Source organism: Brachionichthys hirsutus, chromosome 3, assembly GCF_040956055.1.
Source record: "Brachionichthys hirsutus isolate HB-005 chromosome 3, CSIRO-AGI_Bhir_v1, whole genome shotgun sequence".
Lineage (NCBI taxonomy): Eukaryota > Metazoa > Chordata > Actinopteri > Lophiiformes > Brachionichthyidae > Brachionichthys > Brachionichthys hirsutus.
Window position 1 is genome coordinate 13,418,335 of NC_090899.1, and position 17,070 is coordinate 13,435,404.

Consider the following 17,070-nt stretch of genomic DNA (forward strand, 5'->3'; position numbering starts at 1 on the left):
TCAGCAGGTAGTTGTCGAGGTTAACATGCTGTGTTTCCTTCCCTTCCCCTTCCTGTCTCTCCCAGATATGTGTTTCTGATGGGGCTCCAGGACCAAAATGAGAAGCTGTTCTACCGGGTGCTTACATCAGACATCGAAAGATTTATGCCCATCATTTACACTCCCACTGTGGGTGCGGCATGTCAGCAGTATGGCAGGATATTTACAAGACCGAGGTGAGACACACAGCAGTGAACTCTTTAATTTAAAAAAAAAAGTTCCAAACGTAGATTTGTTTTATTTTATTTATGTGGTGTGAGCAGGCGGTTAGCCAAAGGAAAGTGAGTGATGCAATTTTCTCTCCCTGTTCTCACCAAACTAGTCTTCCTCCACTCAGCTATTAGGTGTTTTACTATATTGGCAGATTGTTTTGTGTGGTACTTTTTTATCATGGATTTTCTTCTGCTGGCTGTGTGTAATCAATTTCTCATGCTTCAGGCTGCTGTTTCAAACTGAATAGTTTTATGAGCTGCCTGATCTGAGGTTTGTGACAATAACAGAACACTGTTTATATGTAATATTTGATAAGGGAAGACATTTATAGAACAAATCGAGTTGAGAATATGCAAGCCACTATTGTACGTCTAAACATGTACACTATCAATACTGCACACTTAAAAAAAAAAAAAAACATTGCAAATTGTTTTTGATGCTTAACTGAAGTGGAATAAATTCAGTGCATCAAAACACATGCAACAAAGTTTATTTTAACTTAATCACGAGGCATGGAAATTAAGGGTGTGGATTGTTCACTACATATAAAAACATTACATTTGTTTGGAGCGATGAGGAGACGGCAATCTTCCTCCAATAGTTATGGTACATTTATATCATGTTATTCTGTATTGACTTTCAACAGTTGAGGTAAATTATCAACATTCAATTAGGTCATTGACCAGCAGATTGTCTTGATCAACCAACTCCTAATGCAGTATGTCATCATCGGTGCGATTACAATGCAAGAATGAATGGATGCAGGGTTCTTTTTGTTGGTTAAGAATAACTGGTGACTTGTTCAGGGTGTATCCTACTTCTTTTCCAATGTGAGACCTGAATAGCCAGCAAAGAATAAGTGGTTATAAAAAACGGATGGATGGAACTTCCACATTTTTGTAGACTGCAGAAGATTTCAATAATATGTAATGAAGCTACAAGTAAATTGTCACATGATTTGATGCATCGCAATGAAACCAAAAACCCAAGGACCCTTAAGTAAGTACATGTGCACGCTATTTTCAAGCTGGTCTTTGATGTCTTAAAATCTGAGCCAGATTTGGGCGTTGTGGCTCTTTCAGCTGGAGTTTTGTCAGGACTGCTGCAAGCTGCAGAAATCCGAGTTTACCTTGAGGGGAACTGGCTCTGCTCCGGGCAGACAGATGGTTGGTTTTCATTGGTTTCCTCTTGTCATGTGCTATGAACACACTTTCACTCTCTGACACACACGCTTCCTTTCCCTTCCTTCCTGCATTTATCGGAGCTGAGGTCATTACAAGTTTTGGGTTTGTTTGTACTCTATTCAGACCGATAGGGAAAAGACCACCCTGTCCTTCACAGACTCTAAAGCTGAGCTGTAAATGCCATTCACAATCATCCCTGGCAGGTGTATCAGAACACATTTAAGCCAATAATCCACAGAGCAGCCAACTGCTGTGACCCATTGCTGGTAGCCGGAGGGTATTTTGGTCAAAGTGACAGACATCATGTGAAATTTTAAGAAAGTTTGATTTTGACAACACGGCTTGGTGTGGCGAAAACATTTAAACATTTAGTACTTTTAAACACTTTGTAAGAGTGTTGGTAAAATACGCAAGTTTAAATATGTCTCCATATCATGCACTGACTCTTTAGCAAAATTATATTTCTATCATAAGTCTCCTAAACACTTGATCAAATAAAGACTTCACCACCATGACTATTTGTAATTAGATGAGGAACCCCAATCTTTTAGAGCTACATATTTCCATGTAAACAACAACAACCCAGCGCCCTGTTTTCTTATCCCTGCAGAACTATGTGGAACATATCCCCAGCATGCTTCCCTTCCTCTCATACTGAACTGACCAGAAGAGCTATTTTGTACTCTGTCAAATTTGTACTGCATTGGGACTGGACCTGCTACCAGAGGCCTCAGGGTTCAGAGTTTTGGCCTCCAAAAATGTATACACCAGAATACTCCCGAGACAAATCCCACTGTCTCCTAGCAGATTTTGATTTCGAGCCAGACTTCCCTCTGCAAACCATGCCTTGTGTATTTTTTGCATATCATCTCTATGTTTGGTCAAGTTAATTTTGTGCTCCCTGGATGGCAATGTCAGGCGCGACCAGCTTTGGCAGGAGTATAACATTCTCAAGTGGTGGTACCATGAGGTTGACAGTTTTTTTGTTTGGTTCAAATGGATTACAAGGAAATTTCATGTATATTTCTGGTTCCCAGAGGACATATTTTATAGCTTTAAATTGCCACTTTGTGGTTTTGAGTGTGTGTCTCAACTAATTGGCCAACTGAATCTGTAATCAGTGTTGGGCAAGCTACTTGGAAAGCGCAGCAAGCTAAGCTACCAGTTTCCTCCACAGTAAATGCAGCTTGAATGAAGAGACGTTTCATTTCAATGCAGCACAGTGACTTATATTAGCATGGTAAAGTTCATTCCAATTTTGTTTTTTTGTTTTTGTTCATTCCAAATCAGTATTTCACGGATGATTGAAATGTCCAAACAGATTTTTGGATAGATTGTTCTGTTGCATTTTTCTTGAAACAATGTCTTCTTCACTCCCATACAGACATGTCAGCTGGCTTGTAGCCTCAGCAAATGTCTCAGCTGGGCATGGATAGAGGTATTGTTCTTATCTAAGTCTTTTATGCACAGCGCTTACTCCCCATTGACCTCCAGAAATGCCTGCAACATGTTGTGAATGGGTTGTGTTCATGTGTGTGTGTGTGTGTGCGTGAGCATCCTCCAGTAGGATCACCACAGCAGCAGATTAGGACTCTAATCACGGGCTCTCAGGTATAAAGAGTTTCTGTGTGGAGGCAGCAGCGTCTCCTGGTCTCGCATGTCTTTACACGCTAATCTGCCCCGTGGAGTCTAAACACTCCGACACTAGACTCTGTGCTGGAGGCTAAAGGTCAAGCACCATTAAATGTGAAAACACGGCTGATTCACTGATGGGGCAGTGGCAGGAAGGAGAACTGGAAAAAGGGAATACATTCACCTTATAGGAAGATTAGTGGACAACCGTACTCATGACAGACACAGTGTTTCAGCAGAGACGGTTTGTCTGTGTTCATTTCACAACGTTTGCTTCTGTTTCCACTATAGAGGTGGGTTGTGTATTTTGTTTGAGAGCTAAAAGCTCTCAGTTGTGATAAATGTTCATGCTTTGTAGATGAAAAATGATCCCAATTATTACATTCAGGTAATTAGGTCGACTTAAAGCATTGCCAGTGTTCCCTTTGCCCTCTGTGTTGCACTTCTATGGAGTGTCTAAATAAACATGCACTAAGAACTTTAAACTGGAGAGTCTGGCTCCTCAATGAGCTCTTGAGACAAGTGACTTGAACAAATCCATCTCACTGATGGAGACAAATTGGTAGCCCATGACTGAATTCCTAGTCAGGGGTAACGAGACTCTCTGCCTGACAAGAGCTTGGAAGTAAGACATGGCATTCATCATCTTCCAACAGAGAGTCCAGGGTAAGAACCAGGTCAGTACATTTGATTTGACAATTCTCCTGTATGTAAGAGAAAATAAATACTCTACCTGTTTATGGATTCAACACAACTATCTATAGATCCACTTACAACAATGAACTTTATTAACCTTGTTTTTTTAGGCTGAACCAGAAAAGATTTAAAGTGCATAAATTAGCCTTAAATTCAAGAAAATTAAACCCTTATGTAAAACTATGAACTTTTTTCATCCAACAAATTTGTTAGGTTTAGTTTTTTGTTACTTTATTTTGATCATTTCTGCTCCTGGTATTTCCTTTCATTCGTTCTGTCCTCTCCCTCTCGGCAGTGGGCGTGGCAGGGGACAGATTGGCAGAGCGGAGCAGACACACCTGTGATCCGTCTTCCCGTCATTGACTGCTTTAGAACTACTGCTCACCTGATAACATTCACCGGATTATTGCGTTGTCTCTCGTGCACCTTCCCAGTGTCATGCCCATAGTGTTTTGCTCCGTGATGCCAGTCTGTGCTCTGCCCGATTTATGTTTGTGTTTTTGGCTGATAATTATTCTGACGGTGATTCTGGTTTTTGGTTTGGTTTTGTACTTCCCGTCTTGCTTGATTTTTGCGCTGTTGCCTCACAGGAAGAAGGTCCCAGGCTCGAATCTACCAGGGACTGTCTTTCTTTGCAGTTTTTATGTTATCTTCCTATATGGGTTCACCAAAGCTCTATGCTTTTGGAGGTGAAAGGAAGCCAGAGAACCCAGAGAGAGCCCGCGCAGACACAGTGAAAACATACACACATTAAGCTATCAAACCTGGAACCTTCTTGCTGTGAAGCAAACGGTGCAGAATTAGGATTTGTTGTTTGTTTGTTTGTTTGTTTTCGGGATGGTTTGGCAATTGGCGAACTTGTGCGGTCAGAAAAGTATTACGACAAATCACAAGGAATGTGTAATATCATGTCAGGGTTTTCTAAACACAGAACTATTAAATGTGACTTGACCTATAATCAGCTACATAAAAGATGGACTGCAATAGAACCAGGCTTGGGCCATGATGAGGTCTTAAACCAGAACAGAGGGTGTGCTGCACGTGATTATACAAGCCAAATGAAAGGCATGGGCTGAAACTTCAGTGGCACATGCTGATGATGAAGTGTTCCAGACTTGTAGATTAGGGCCTTTGGAGCCGTGACCTCACTCCATTCAGGACCACACAGATTTACGGTGCACATGTCTGAGAGAAACCACTCCATTTGGATGGATGGGCTTCCAGGGCAAACAGAAAATGACCTTGTCTACTGAATTAGTATTATTATGCATGTCATTATTGAACTATTATGACCTGTATTGGAATTTTGAAAGTCCACAGATAATTTGTTCCCTTATCAAGACCTATTGAACGACCTTTGCTCACGTATTTGTTTTCTGCATTTTTACTCTTTGGTGGGAGAAGCCCATGTATCTGCGTTGAAACATTGGCAAGGTAGAAAGGAAAGAAATGGTTTGTTATAACACTGACCTCATAGGTAACGTGGCAAACATTTGGGATTAATTTGGAGTTTCAGGACCTTGTATAATAATATAGGGCTCATGTCTGAGGAAGCTTTAGAGAGCCAGTGAAAGCAAAGCAAATTTCGGGCACAGTAGTTTGTAACTCTCATAGAAGTCTGTAATGTGAGGATACTTTTCAGAATTCCATGTATAATACGTTAATTTATCAGCTATACCCAGTAAAAATAAAAAGTGAAGAATATTGTGCAGGTAGGCTGGAATGGGTGGAGGAAAGTATCAGGTGTGTTCTGTGATAGAAGAGTGTCAGCTAGGATGAAGGGAAAGGTCTACAAGACAGTGGTGAGGACAGCCATGATGGATGGCTTAGAGACAGTGTCTCTGAGGAAAAGACAGGAGGCGGAGCTAGAGGTGGAGGAGATGAAGATGCCGAGGTTCTCCTTGGGAGTGACCAGGTTTTACAGGATTAGAAATGAGACAATGAGAGGGACAGTGAAGGTTAGACGTTTTGGAGACAAGGTCAGAGAGACCAGACTTTGATGGTTTGGACATGTCCAGAGGAGAGACAGGGACTATATCAGTAGAAGGATGCTGAGGATGGAACTGCCAGGGAACAGGGCTAGAGGTCGACCCAGGAGAAGATACATGGACGTAGTGAGGGAGGACATGAGAGTGGCTGGTGTTGGGGAGGACGATGCAAAGGACAGGGTGAAGTGGACCGAAATTAATACTGGTAGTATACACAAAACTTACAGGCATGATGATGATGAATATATTTATTAGATAGAATGTTAGAGTACAAGAACAGTCAAACAGTAGCATGTATTACAGTACAAGTACAGTCAACATCCTGTCTAAGAGGAGCATTTCAAAAAAGCCCTTGCGGTCTTGTTTCTGTTGAAAGTCCTTAATACATAAATCATCGACATTTAACAATACCAATAAAATCAAAATAAATTTCTCCACAGATGCAAAATAACAGTAAATTTAAATTAAAAAAGACACATAATATGTACAACGTAGGTGGACAAAAAAGGGGGGGGTGAGCGAAGAAGATGGAGCGCATGAAGAAGCAGCAGCAGCTTAGTGTCCTTGTCTACCACGGCTCAGCTGTGCAATGTCTGTCTGTTCAGTTTCAAACATGCCTCTGTTGTCAGGCGGCTGCGAGATGGACAGCACAGTCTTCATGGGAGAAGATCACTGTATCTTGCCACACGGAAGACAAGCAACCATTTGCAACCATTTACGCTCACACTAAATTGCAGATTTTTGGAGGTGGGAGGAAGCCGGAGAACCCAGAGCGAATCCACACAAACACAGGGAGAACTTAAAAACTCCACACAGAAAGAAATCGATCTCAGCACCTTCTTGCTGTGAGGCAACAGCGCTTCCCACTGCGCCACAGTTCTACCCTAATGCAATTTTAATTTGACTTTTTTTGAGATTCTGAATGATACATTGATGCAAGACTCTCCATTCCTACCACAGACAAAATTATGGAGCGCAGTTCTGTATAACTGCTTTGTCCAAACCATCTCCACTGGTCAAATTTTGGTGCATGGTATTTACATTTCACCAGCCCACACTGGAAAATATGACTTGCTGATGATCCCAAGAAGCTCATTTGGTATTGTGTGAGTCATAGTTAGACTTTTAAAGCCAACCCTCAGGTGTCCGAGCAGAATATTCATTCAGGATATGTTAGACAGGTTGGCGACATTCTGTGGAATGGCTTTAATGTGAATTTCACAGTGCATTAAACATGAGAGGAAATGTATTGAATGACAGTAGTGTTGGGCAAGGATAGGGTCTAAAGTTTCTCCTCAGTGTATACATCTAACTTTAATCATCGTGCCTTGGGAAACTAGAGGGGCTATAAATCTAAGAGTAGATGATGATTTAAATATGACGCCCCCTGTGGAATAACTTTTTGGTTGCACAATTTTGCCACCTCCACTACTTTGTACTAGGTTCCTTGGATGTTTTAACAATATTGTGTTTTCCCCAAACTTACTCCAGTATGGGCCCTATGATTCAATACTATTTAATATCATTCAATAAAACGTCATCATTACACCTGCTAAGGTCAAAATGCTCATGCATTTTATGTGCGACAAAGCACTCGTTCGAGGCGGCTTCTTTAAAACTATAGTGAATTGCTGGCATCTCAGCAGAATTGTCATGCTGCTGGCCTCATTCCTGTGTGACATGCAGCAGCCAGATGGGCATGTATGATGTAATGCAGTGCATATGTAATACTGTAGTATGGATCAATTCAACAGTTCCTCCCTGAGTTCAGGTCTGGGCGAAATGTGGATCACAAGTAGAAATGTCATTAGAATCTTTTGTATTATTGTTAAGCTACTATACACAAAAGTGTTGAAAGTGGTGGTCCAACTGGAACGTCTTTCCCGCAACTAAAATCCACAGCTCTTCATTGGTGGAAAAAAAATACTGTTGGGATTCTGTCACACTCTCCGACCCACAAAACATCACCATTTTGCATGGAAAAACAGCACAATCATTTGTCAAATCCAGCTTTGGTTCCCACAGACTGCCTGGAAACTCAAAAGAAAAAGAGTTGCATTCTAAACTTTTGCCGTCATTATGGCCTTATGGTCTAATGGAATTATGCTAAAACAACCAATCTAATTTAAAGAGCTGCGACCACTTCTCTACACGCTGGTGCATCTCAGTGGTGACCTGATGATGCTGTTTGGACATCAGTGCCTTAGTGAAGATGATGGAGATTGACAGTTTCATGTTTGCTGAGCCCACCTAATCATCAGATTTACTAAAGATCTTGTGCATCGCGGAGCCACACAGAGACAGACAACCATTCACACACACACTCATACATTATGGACAATTTAGAATAACCAATTCACCCAAATTGCATGTCTTTGGTGTTCGGAGGAAACTGGAGAACTTGGAGAAAACTTACGCAGACACGGAAAGAACATACAAACACAGATAGGATTCAAACCCAGTACTTTCTTGCTGTGAGGTGACAGCGCTAACCACTATGCCACCCCATACAAGAGACAAATTAAATAAATTGTCTGCTTATGCATGATTGCACCATTAATAACAATTATGACCTCTGGCTGCATAGTGGGACAATTGCGCAAACAAAAAAGAAGAAGAAAAAAAATACTAAGATAAGGAAACACAATATTCATGCATGTTATAGCTCATTATAAAGCTTTGGAAAATAACTTTTCTGGTGAAACTCAAAGTAAACCGAAGAAGAAAAAAAGAAGTTAAATTTCTAGCAGAAAATTTTAATCTTTCTAATCAACTAACTGAATTTCTTTTGTTTAAATCCAAATGTAAAAACCAATATTTAGTTGACAGACGAGTGGTATCTTCTTATCAGTTTCCTGGCAAGAAATTCAGTACCGTACTCACAAATGCCAACATAACATATTTCTTAATTTGTCTGCATCAAGGCAGAAAACAGAGGTATAAAATGTGAGGTTTAAGAAAGGGACTTCAGAAAAGATGTATTTTTACTGAATTTAGTTTGGAGGACTTGCCATATTGTGAAGAAATGAAAAACTTTTTTATAGAAGTCAGCATCTTGGAACATATTTATATAGTCATAATGAATTATAGTCTTGTTAGTAGAGTAGAGCTGGGTCAGTGGTGCGCTGATACGAACACTCCTTACAGTTGATAAGAGCTGAGACAGCAGACTTTTGGATTAATAATCACCTTCATATCTGCACTTAGATGTGATGTCTCTAAATGGTATGAGTCAGAGAGTGTCCGATACTTTAAGCTCTGCTCTTTATTTATACAGTCGGAGCTTCTCTCTGCTTAGTTAATGCATCATGTGCTAAGAAGGCCGATGATTTGTCTTTGTTTTGACAGCTCTCAGATCAGCCTTGCTTGTTAACACTTGTAATCCTTTCATGCTTTTGGCTTGAAACTGAAAACTTGAAGATATCCATCTGCTGAAGTGGGCTCTGAGATATGAGATTAACCCCCCCCCCCCAAAAAAAAAAATCTGTTTCAAACATAACAATACTCGGAGAATCAGACCGGCTATTTTCATTTCTCATTTCTCATCTAAATCAAAAATGATGTTTCACTGCCTGTCATTGTTGTTATGGAAATATACAAAGACATATAACACACTTTAATACTTAATCGCTTATGTACTCATTTTGACAGAGCTCACTGTGTGGTGACTGGATTTGGCGGTGATGCAGACACATTCTCTGTCTGACCTCTGACCACTCCAGAGGAACGGGGTTCGACCCGGGTGACGTTCTGTTTTCACTCAGTGTTAAATATATATTAAAACAAGTTATAAATTAAAGTTAATAAACTTTATCCTACTTCCAACAAATGAAGAAACTAAATATTAATAATTATCAATCCACATTAATCACATCAGATGTACACTACCATTCAAAGGTTTGGGGTCACCCAGACAAAGGAAGGTCATTTTAATAGCTTCTCTAATCAGCTAAACTGTTTCCAGCTCTGCTAACATTGCAGGGTTTTCTAATCATCCATTAGCCTTTTGACACAATGAGCAAACACATCGTACCGTTAGAACACTGGAGTGATTGTTGCTGGAAATGGGCCTCTATACACCAAAAACCAGACATTTGCAGCTCGAATAGCCGTTTACCGCGTTAGCAATGTATAGAATGTATTTCTGATTAGTTTAAAGTTATCATTGAAAGAAAATGTGCTTTTTTTCAAAAATAAGGACATTTCAAAGTGACCCCAAACTTTTGAACATTCTGATGTACATTTCTATAACATAATAGGAGTATTTTGTATATTCCATGTCACACACCCTGTTTATACCTACAGTCTGGGGGAGTAATTATAGCACAAGGATCAATAGATGCAGTAGGTGAAGAGACCAGTCTACTTTGGGCCAAACCAAGCATACACAAAATCCGTAAAAACAATTGCACATTCCAGGTTTGTCTCAATAATTTAGGCAGACCACAAAAGTAAAAGACAAAAGACAACAGCAAGTTGAATGTGCCTCAGCCAAAATCAAAAAATTGCGACAACATTAACAGTGTCCTAATTAACCCTGTCATTGTAAAATATCCCATGTTGGGAGCCAAGGATTAAATCAGATGATGTTAAAAAAAAATTAAACCGATTGCAATACCCTCGCTTCCGCTTCGGCGAGGGTAACAAGAGACCCTTACTTTCAGAAGAAACATTTTAACCCAAGCCACAATGTTTCAGATGTTCCTACCCTTTCTGAAGTTCTCAATGTAACCCAAAACAAGATTTATTTCTGAACCTAAGCAGGCATCAACCACAATTAATTAAATGCTTGGTAAACTGGGACAGAATACCACAGTTCTCCTTTTCAGCATCTACCAAACAACACCGGGTTAGAGGTGGTAGTGTAAGCACTCTAGAAAAGACAAATTATCTGTGCAAATATGAAGGCTTGCCGTATCTTCCTGCAGCTTGAAAAGACAACAAGATGAGAAAATGTACAGAATGAATGTCAGAATACACCAGACAAGAAATCATTTTTAACCATACTCACTGATCTGCAATATTATCTTTACCTTCATTAAGGTGTTTGAAGTTCAATGTAATGTTTATGCAATGTTTTATCTGCTCCTGACTATTCTACAACGAACCTAAAACTGCACCTTATGCTGAAGCTCGCTGAGGGAAGCCGGATCAGTACCTCCGCCAAGGAGGTTCTGTTTCTCATGGTGTTTGCTTGTCTGTTAGCAGGATTAGGGAAAAGGTTCTGGATGGATATCGATGGAAAAATTCAACTGAAGCTGGGTCTTGGTCTAACTTGCATCCCATTAAATTTTGAGAGCGATCTGGAAACCCATCTGGATCCAAAAGAATCCAAAAAAAGAACAAATCTGGAATCCCCCCTTGTATAGACATGTATAAAGATACCAAGAACAATTTATAACCTTTTGATGGTGATCCAGATCACCGTGTGGATGGTGTAAATCTAAATACGAGGGGAATGAGCTGCTTGGCAGAGGTCTGCACTCTGAGTGCTTTTCTTGTTTTGACTATGACATGAAATGTCACTGTCATGCCCCAGATGTCAAGATGTGTGTGATGAGAAAAGGGAGAATCTGGCTTCAGAGGGCTGAAAGGTTTCTAACCGGCACTTTGGTGTCCCTTCTTTATCTGCCGGTTGGTCACTGTCAATGATTCCATGCCTTTGTGTGTTTTGCTTCAGCATGCAGCCCAAAGTGATGAAAGGCCTATAAGATTGGGTTAAACGTTGTTCATTTTGGATTCACATTCTCAAGAGTTTCCCCTCTTTATGTCTGGAAAAGTTACACAAGGAAAGATTGCTTGTTGCATGGGGGCCTAGGCTGATTTCAGTGGGCTGCAATGGAATGATTTGTGGGTGGGTTATGGTTTTCCAAGGCCAGAGATTGGAACTGGTTCCTGCTTGTGTAAAAAAAGAGAGAGAGTGATTCAGGCAATGTGTTAAATACTTGTAATGCAATGGAATCCTGTCAAAGTCTTAGCGTGCCATAGAGGGTGGGAGGCAGAAGAAGAAGAAGAAGACTGCATTGTCTTCAGAGAATATTGAGAGCGCAAGGAGTGAAGGGAATGGAAAAAGAAGAGACCAGGATGAGAATTCCTGCCTGTCACATTTCATTTCTAAGTGATGGGAGCTGTGTGTTGAACAAACATTGCCAGGCACAGTCGCATCTTGGTGCCGAGATGAAATCCTTGAAGAAATAGATGGGGTTTTTTAAATACACCCACCAGACCTTTTTAAAGAAAAAACTGAAGTGCCTAAAGACTTAGGTGTGCTTGCACATACGGATGGAACAGTAATATGAATAGTTACATGTATTCAGGTTTTATTCAAAAATATCCCCAACACCCTGCTCCCTCGGTTGCATTTCATTTTGTTCTCACACAGCCCTTTTTCCTTTTCCTAGAGGTCTGCTACGCATTTATTTTCTTTGACGATCATGCTTTCCATTTCAACTGGTTATTTTCACAATGAGCATAGCTTTCGGGAGCTCTGGCTGCAGTGTGAAAGCGGCCGTTGATTGGCTCGACCAGCATCCCTGCTCTTCTCTCAGAGTTTTCCTCCACTCCTCCTTTGGTCGCTTTTTTGCTTGGGGGGGCGCAACTGAAGCTCAGCTGGTACTGGTAGAGTGGATTGTCCAGTGGCCGGCAGTTCAAATCACTGCTCTGATTGTCCAAATGTCAAGGTCTCTGAAGCGTGAATGTGAGGCCTAATGTGAAGCGCTTTGGGCACTGTGAAGGTGTAAAAGGTGCTGTATTTATGTGCGGAAGTATGAATGGGTTATTTTTGATTCCAACAGCGCTAACAGACGTGACTTTGCTCGCTTAGTCACGTCAGAAATGATCAGCATGAACAAACCAAGGGTTCAACCTCAGTAATGTAACTGACCTGCTGTGCATACTTACAGGAACTTACAATTTATGCATGGACTGAAATTAAATCATTTTCTTTCCATGGAAAGATATTACCCCATAAAATACCGCGCTGTTCTCTGGTGCTTAAATATTGTGCTGTCTGCAGCTTGTGGTCCGATACCACATCCAGTCACAGACATTACTCTGTCTCCTATTAGTGAATGTCTCTCCTCATGTGTCGCTGTGATCAGCTGTCCCATTTGATGCTGAGCTGGTCCTCGGAGGGTCCTTCCCTGATATGATGACACACGGTTGCGAGTTAGGTCAAAGCCGGTATCTGTCTAGCGCTGTGACAAACTGGCTTTTGACATCGAGCACGAATAAAACAACCCCAACATAGTGGCTATCCTCACATGGCTGTCGAAGCATCGGATCCCGTCATGGTTCCGTTTGTCCCCTGTGACCGCTGTGAAACAGCAATGCAGTGAAAGCACTGATGATTGTGGTGTTACCTATGCCTGTCTGCAGTTGGGAGACAGATGGCTGTTATTTAAATTAACAATAGCCCTGTTTCTAAGCTAAATTTATATGGCAGACGCGCAGTATTTCACACAAAGAATGTGAGCACTGCATTAAGTAACCAATAGTCATTGTGTCACCATGTCTGGCCTTTCGACTGAAATTATACCTCTCCATCTCAGGCTGCTGGCATCTTCATGCTTTTGCTGCAGTTGAGGCCTGCTGAACTTCCCAGCATTAATGAAATGATTTGTCAAATATCCCAGCGGCTGTTCTGGCAGAAAGCTGCCCCGTGTTAACATTGGAGTGCCACTCCTGTCTGAAGACATTTTTAAAAGCCGTTCCTATCCATGTGCGATCCTCCAATGAATGGATATGTTCCATTCTCCTTCAAAGGCAAACTGTACGTTGGACGCCTCTCTGTTTATGTTTCCATGCTGTGCTGAAACTTTACGGTTCATTAAATGTTCAGTTTGTGCTTGCCGCATGATTTCTTTTGTCTGTTCATGCACAAACCTTTGCTGTTACTCCTAATTGAGTGTAGACATAATACTACTGCATACTGCGCGAGTGACTAGGGATTGCATCACTTGCAGAGCTAAATGTGTTTCCATTTCTCTCCATATGAATGCCTGTAGGTTTACAGTTACTGTCATGCCCCCCCCCCTCCACACACACAGAATTCAGAATTTATATATATATCAACAGACTAATATCTGTTATTTATTATTATATGCATTCCAGATTGGCGTGGTGGGAGTCAAAAACCCAAAAGTGGTTCCCTCAGAGACGCAAGATGAATCCTTGGATTAGAGTTCCAGTCGTTCCTCAGATTTATGTAGGTCTCTGTTTGGAACATTGCAGCTACCTCTGAACAATTATAACACCGTTTCCAAATATGATGTAAAAGCTGGCATTTAGACAACACCCAAATCTTTGTCTGGGGTTTTAGGCTTTTCCTGTGTCAAAGTGACGTTTAAGAGGCTTTAACAAGATCCTTGTAAGTTACAGATTGTAAAAAAAAAAAAAAGTACAAGTTGTATTTTTCACTTTGATGCCATTTGCTTCTTCGCTCTGGGCAGACTTCCACAAGAATATATTAAATCCTATTAAGCTCTCTCAAGCACATTTAGAAAATAAATGGCAGATCTGGAGCTGAATGAGTTGGGGAGTCTCAGAGTGTTTGACTGTGACCTTTGAACCTCCTGTCGCGGCCTTTTCCCGGTGATTTGTGTCCAGTGTCAGTTGAACCTTATGTGGATTATTAACCGGCCCGTCCAGCACATTGAGGATTAAGGTTATGCGGCGTGGGTGAAGACCAGCGACTGCTGCTGTTTTTGTGTGGACACGGGTCAGTGATCGGAGGCCAGTGTTTTGAGTTTGCGGTGTGGAAATGGGCTTTAACTCCTGCCAGCATTTCACACTCCCTATGGTGTGTTTTGTGTTGGGCTGCAGGTCAGCGGTGGAGCTGTTTCATGCCATCGGGCTGTTTTCTTTACCCTCTTTGTTCACGTCACACTCTCTTGCAGGATGAACCAGACCTGGCAGCTCGATTCTTTGTGGTCCTCCTCTCATCTAGAAAATAAAGTCACTGCTATTCATTGTGGTTATTTCAGCAGCAGCAGTCTGACGAACACACACATCAGCATGAGAAGAAATATGCGATGGTCAACAAAGGTCCTTTTGCCTCATTCATTCATTACTGGGCCGAATTAAAGATTATTTGAGTTCCTACAACTAATTTAAGAATATACAAATTGTGATGGACAGCACGGCGGCACAGTGAGTAGCGGCGTTTCCTCACAGCAACAAGGTTCCGGGCTCAAATCCTTTCTGTTAGGAGTTTGTATATTCACCCCGTGTCTGTGTGGGTTCTCTCCGGGTTCTCCGGCTTCATTCCAACACCTAAAATATTCAGCTCAGCTGAAGAGTTAAAAGTCTCCCCTGGGACAGTGTAAACAAGGGTTGCTCAGCCTGTCACACTGTCTAATGTGGACAAATACAGTAGATGACAATTACCTGTGCAAAGATTTGGACGTAATGTCCAAAATAATCGATTTAAAATTTATTGTTCCTATAAATGCATCAGTGCACAATGTAATAAAATAAAAAAATTACAAAGCTATTACATTTTATACTTAATGGGCCTTATCAGATCATAAAGAGTTTTGAAATGAAATCTGAATAAATAAAATAATAAATGGGTCCAAAGTGGGCCTAAATGATTAAAATGGCAAGTCACTAAGACCAATGATTTATCTGATGTCGGGCTTCTGTCCCGAGTTTCAGAACCATGTGTTGTTTATGTTGGCTTAACAAGTGTAAAAGCTTGGGAAAGCACTTTTTCCTTTCAGCTTCGATGCAAATGTTAACCTTAAACTAGCAGCAACATCTGGAAGGAATGCAGACGCACCGAAAATACTTTCCACAACAATGATGTCAGAGTATATACCAAAAATACATCTTTCTCACTGCCTCTTTTATTGAGCGTGTTATCAGCACACACACACACACGAATTGGATTATTGATAAAAAAAAAAAAATATCCTTGTGAGAGTGTTGGCTTGCCTTCAACGATCCATAAAGTTTTTATCTTCATTTCAAAAGATGATCATTGTCTTTACGGGCCGTGATGATGGATTTGTAACAGTCTGCCTGCTGAGATCTTGTGATAAAGCACAGTGACCTTTTTGCAGGCACAGGCAGTCCTGTAGCTCGGCTTCATTTTACTTTTTCAAGTCAAAAGTAATGAGGGTGATTCTCTGTAAGTGCAGCGTGGCAGAAAATGAAAGTTGTAGAAGGAAAGAATTCATGGTAAGTGCTCCGACCTATACTGATTAGATTATATTGTGCAATTACAAGGTTTATTAACATAAGTTTTATTCGTAAACCTGATCCGTGTCAAGTTTGACACTGATAAAAATAAAGAAGGTGAAATACAGAGTTTAGGCAGCATCTGCACTGACTCTCAGTGAACCCTATAACAATAATCATCAAATGTAATTTACATTTTAGAATGAATTATTATGATTAAATTGGTGTCTGGTAAGTCTCAGTCTTTACCCCGATGGGGTAAATCGGTCGGCCCCTCTTGGCTACAGGTAAACACCCAGCAGGCTTCACTTCCTCCTTTCTTTTTCTTCTCTGGCACATCCACTGTAAAATAGAAACCCAATCCACCTCCTTCCACGTACGTACCTTACAGCTGTATATATTTAAACTGATATTCCCATGTCCCATTTTGTGCAGCACATTGCTGTGCACACGTGTGTGCAGAAGTATGCAGAAGTGGGTCATTATATTGCCATAAAAGTCTAACTCTGTTTAAAATGACAAATGTCTGGTAACCTTTATTTAACCTGCACACACAAAAAAAAACAACCTGCAGAGCTTTTTGCACAACAGAGATTTGTCTTGTTATATGTTCCGTCAATTCAGCTAATTTCTTTAAATCTGTCTATTCTCAAATATAAATATCTGATGAACAGATGCATTATATCCATTATAGAAGCTGTAATCACAACATGCATGAATACAGTTTCCTCCCTCACATTTGTATTGGCAATAGAACCACTTGCAGAAATATGAACTTAATCTAAATTCATTCCATATGATCATTTGGGATACCTCACTTGAAAAATATTTAGCTGCCTTTGCTCTGAATTTTTTTCAGAATATTAAGTGATTGCAAGTTATAGGATTAATATGGGGAAAATACTAGTACTAGTAAATGTAAAAACATGGCACATGAGTTACAGGAAGAATGAGGGCAATGCTGTAAGTTGTAAGTTTTGGGAACAATGGGCTGCCCGTATCAAGCCGTAACTTCATATTCATGTTTATGAAAAAGAGATGTCAGACTTGAGCTTTTATAGTAGCCTGTAAAAGCATGATAGAAATATGGGAAATATGACAAACATAACCAGCAAAATGCCATTGTATTATCATTG

At 40.6% G+C, this 17,070-nt stretch overlaps 1 protein-coding gene across 1 annotated transcript in view; it reads left to right on the top strand.

The window, feature by feature from the left end:
- Positions 1–17,070, top strand: part of me1 (malic enzyme 1, NADP(+)-dependent, cytosolic) — a 57,797-nt gene that overhangs the window by 21,486 nt on the left and 19,241 nt on the right. The window contains exon 3 of the mRNA XM_068756298.1: positions 66–215. Within this exon, the coding sequence (XP_068612399.1) occupies positions 66–215 (150 nt within the window). The remainder of the gene's footprint in view (positions 1–65; positions 216–17,070) is intronic.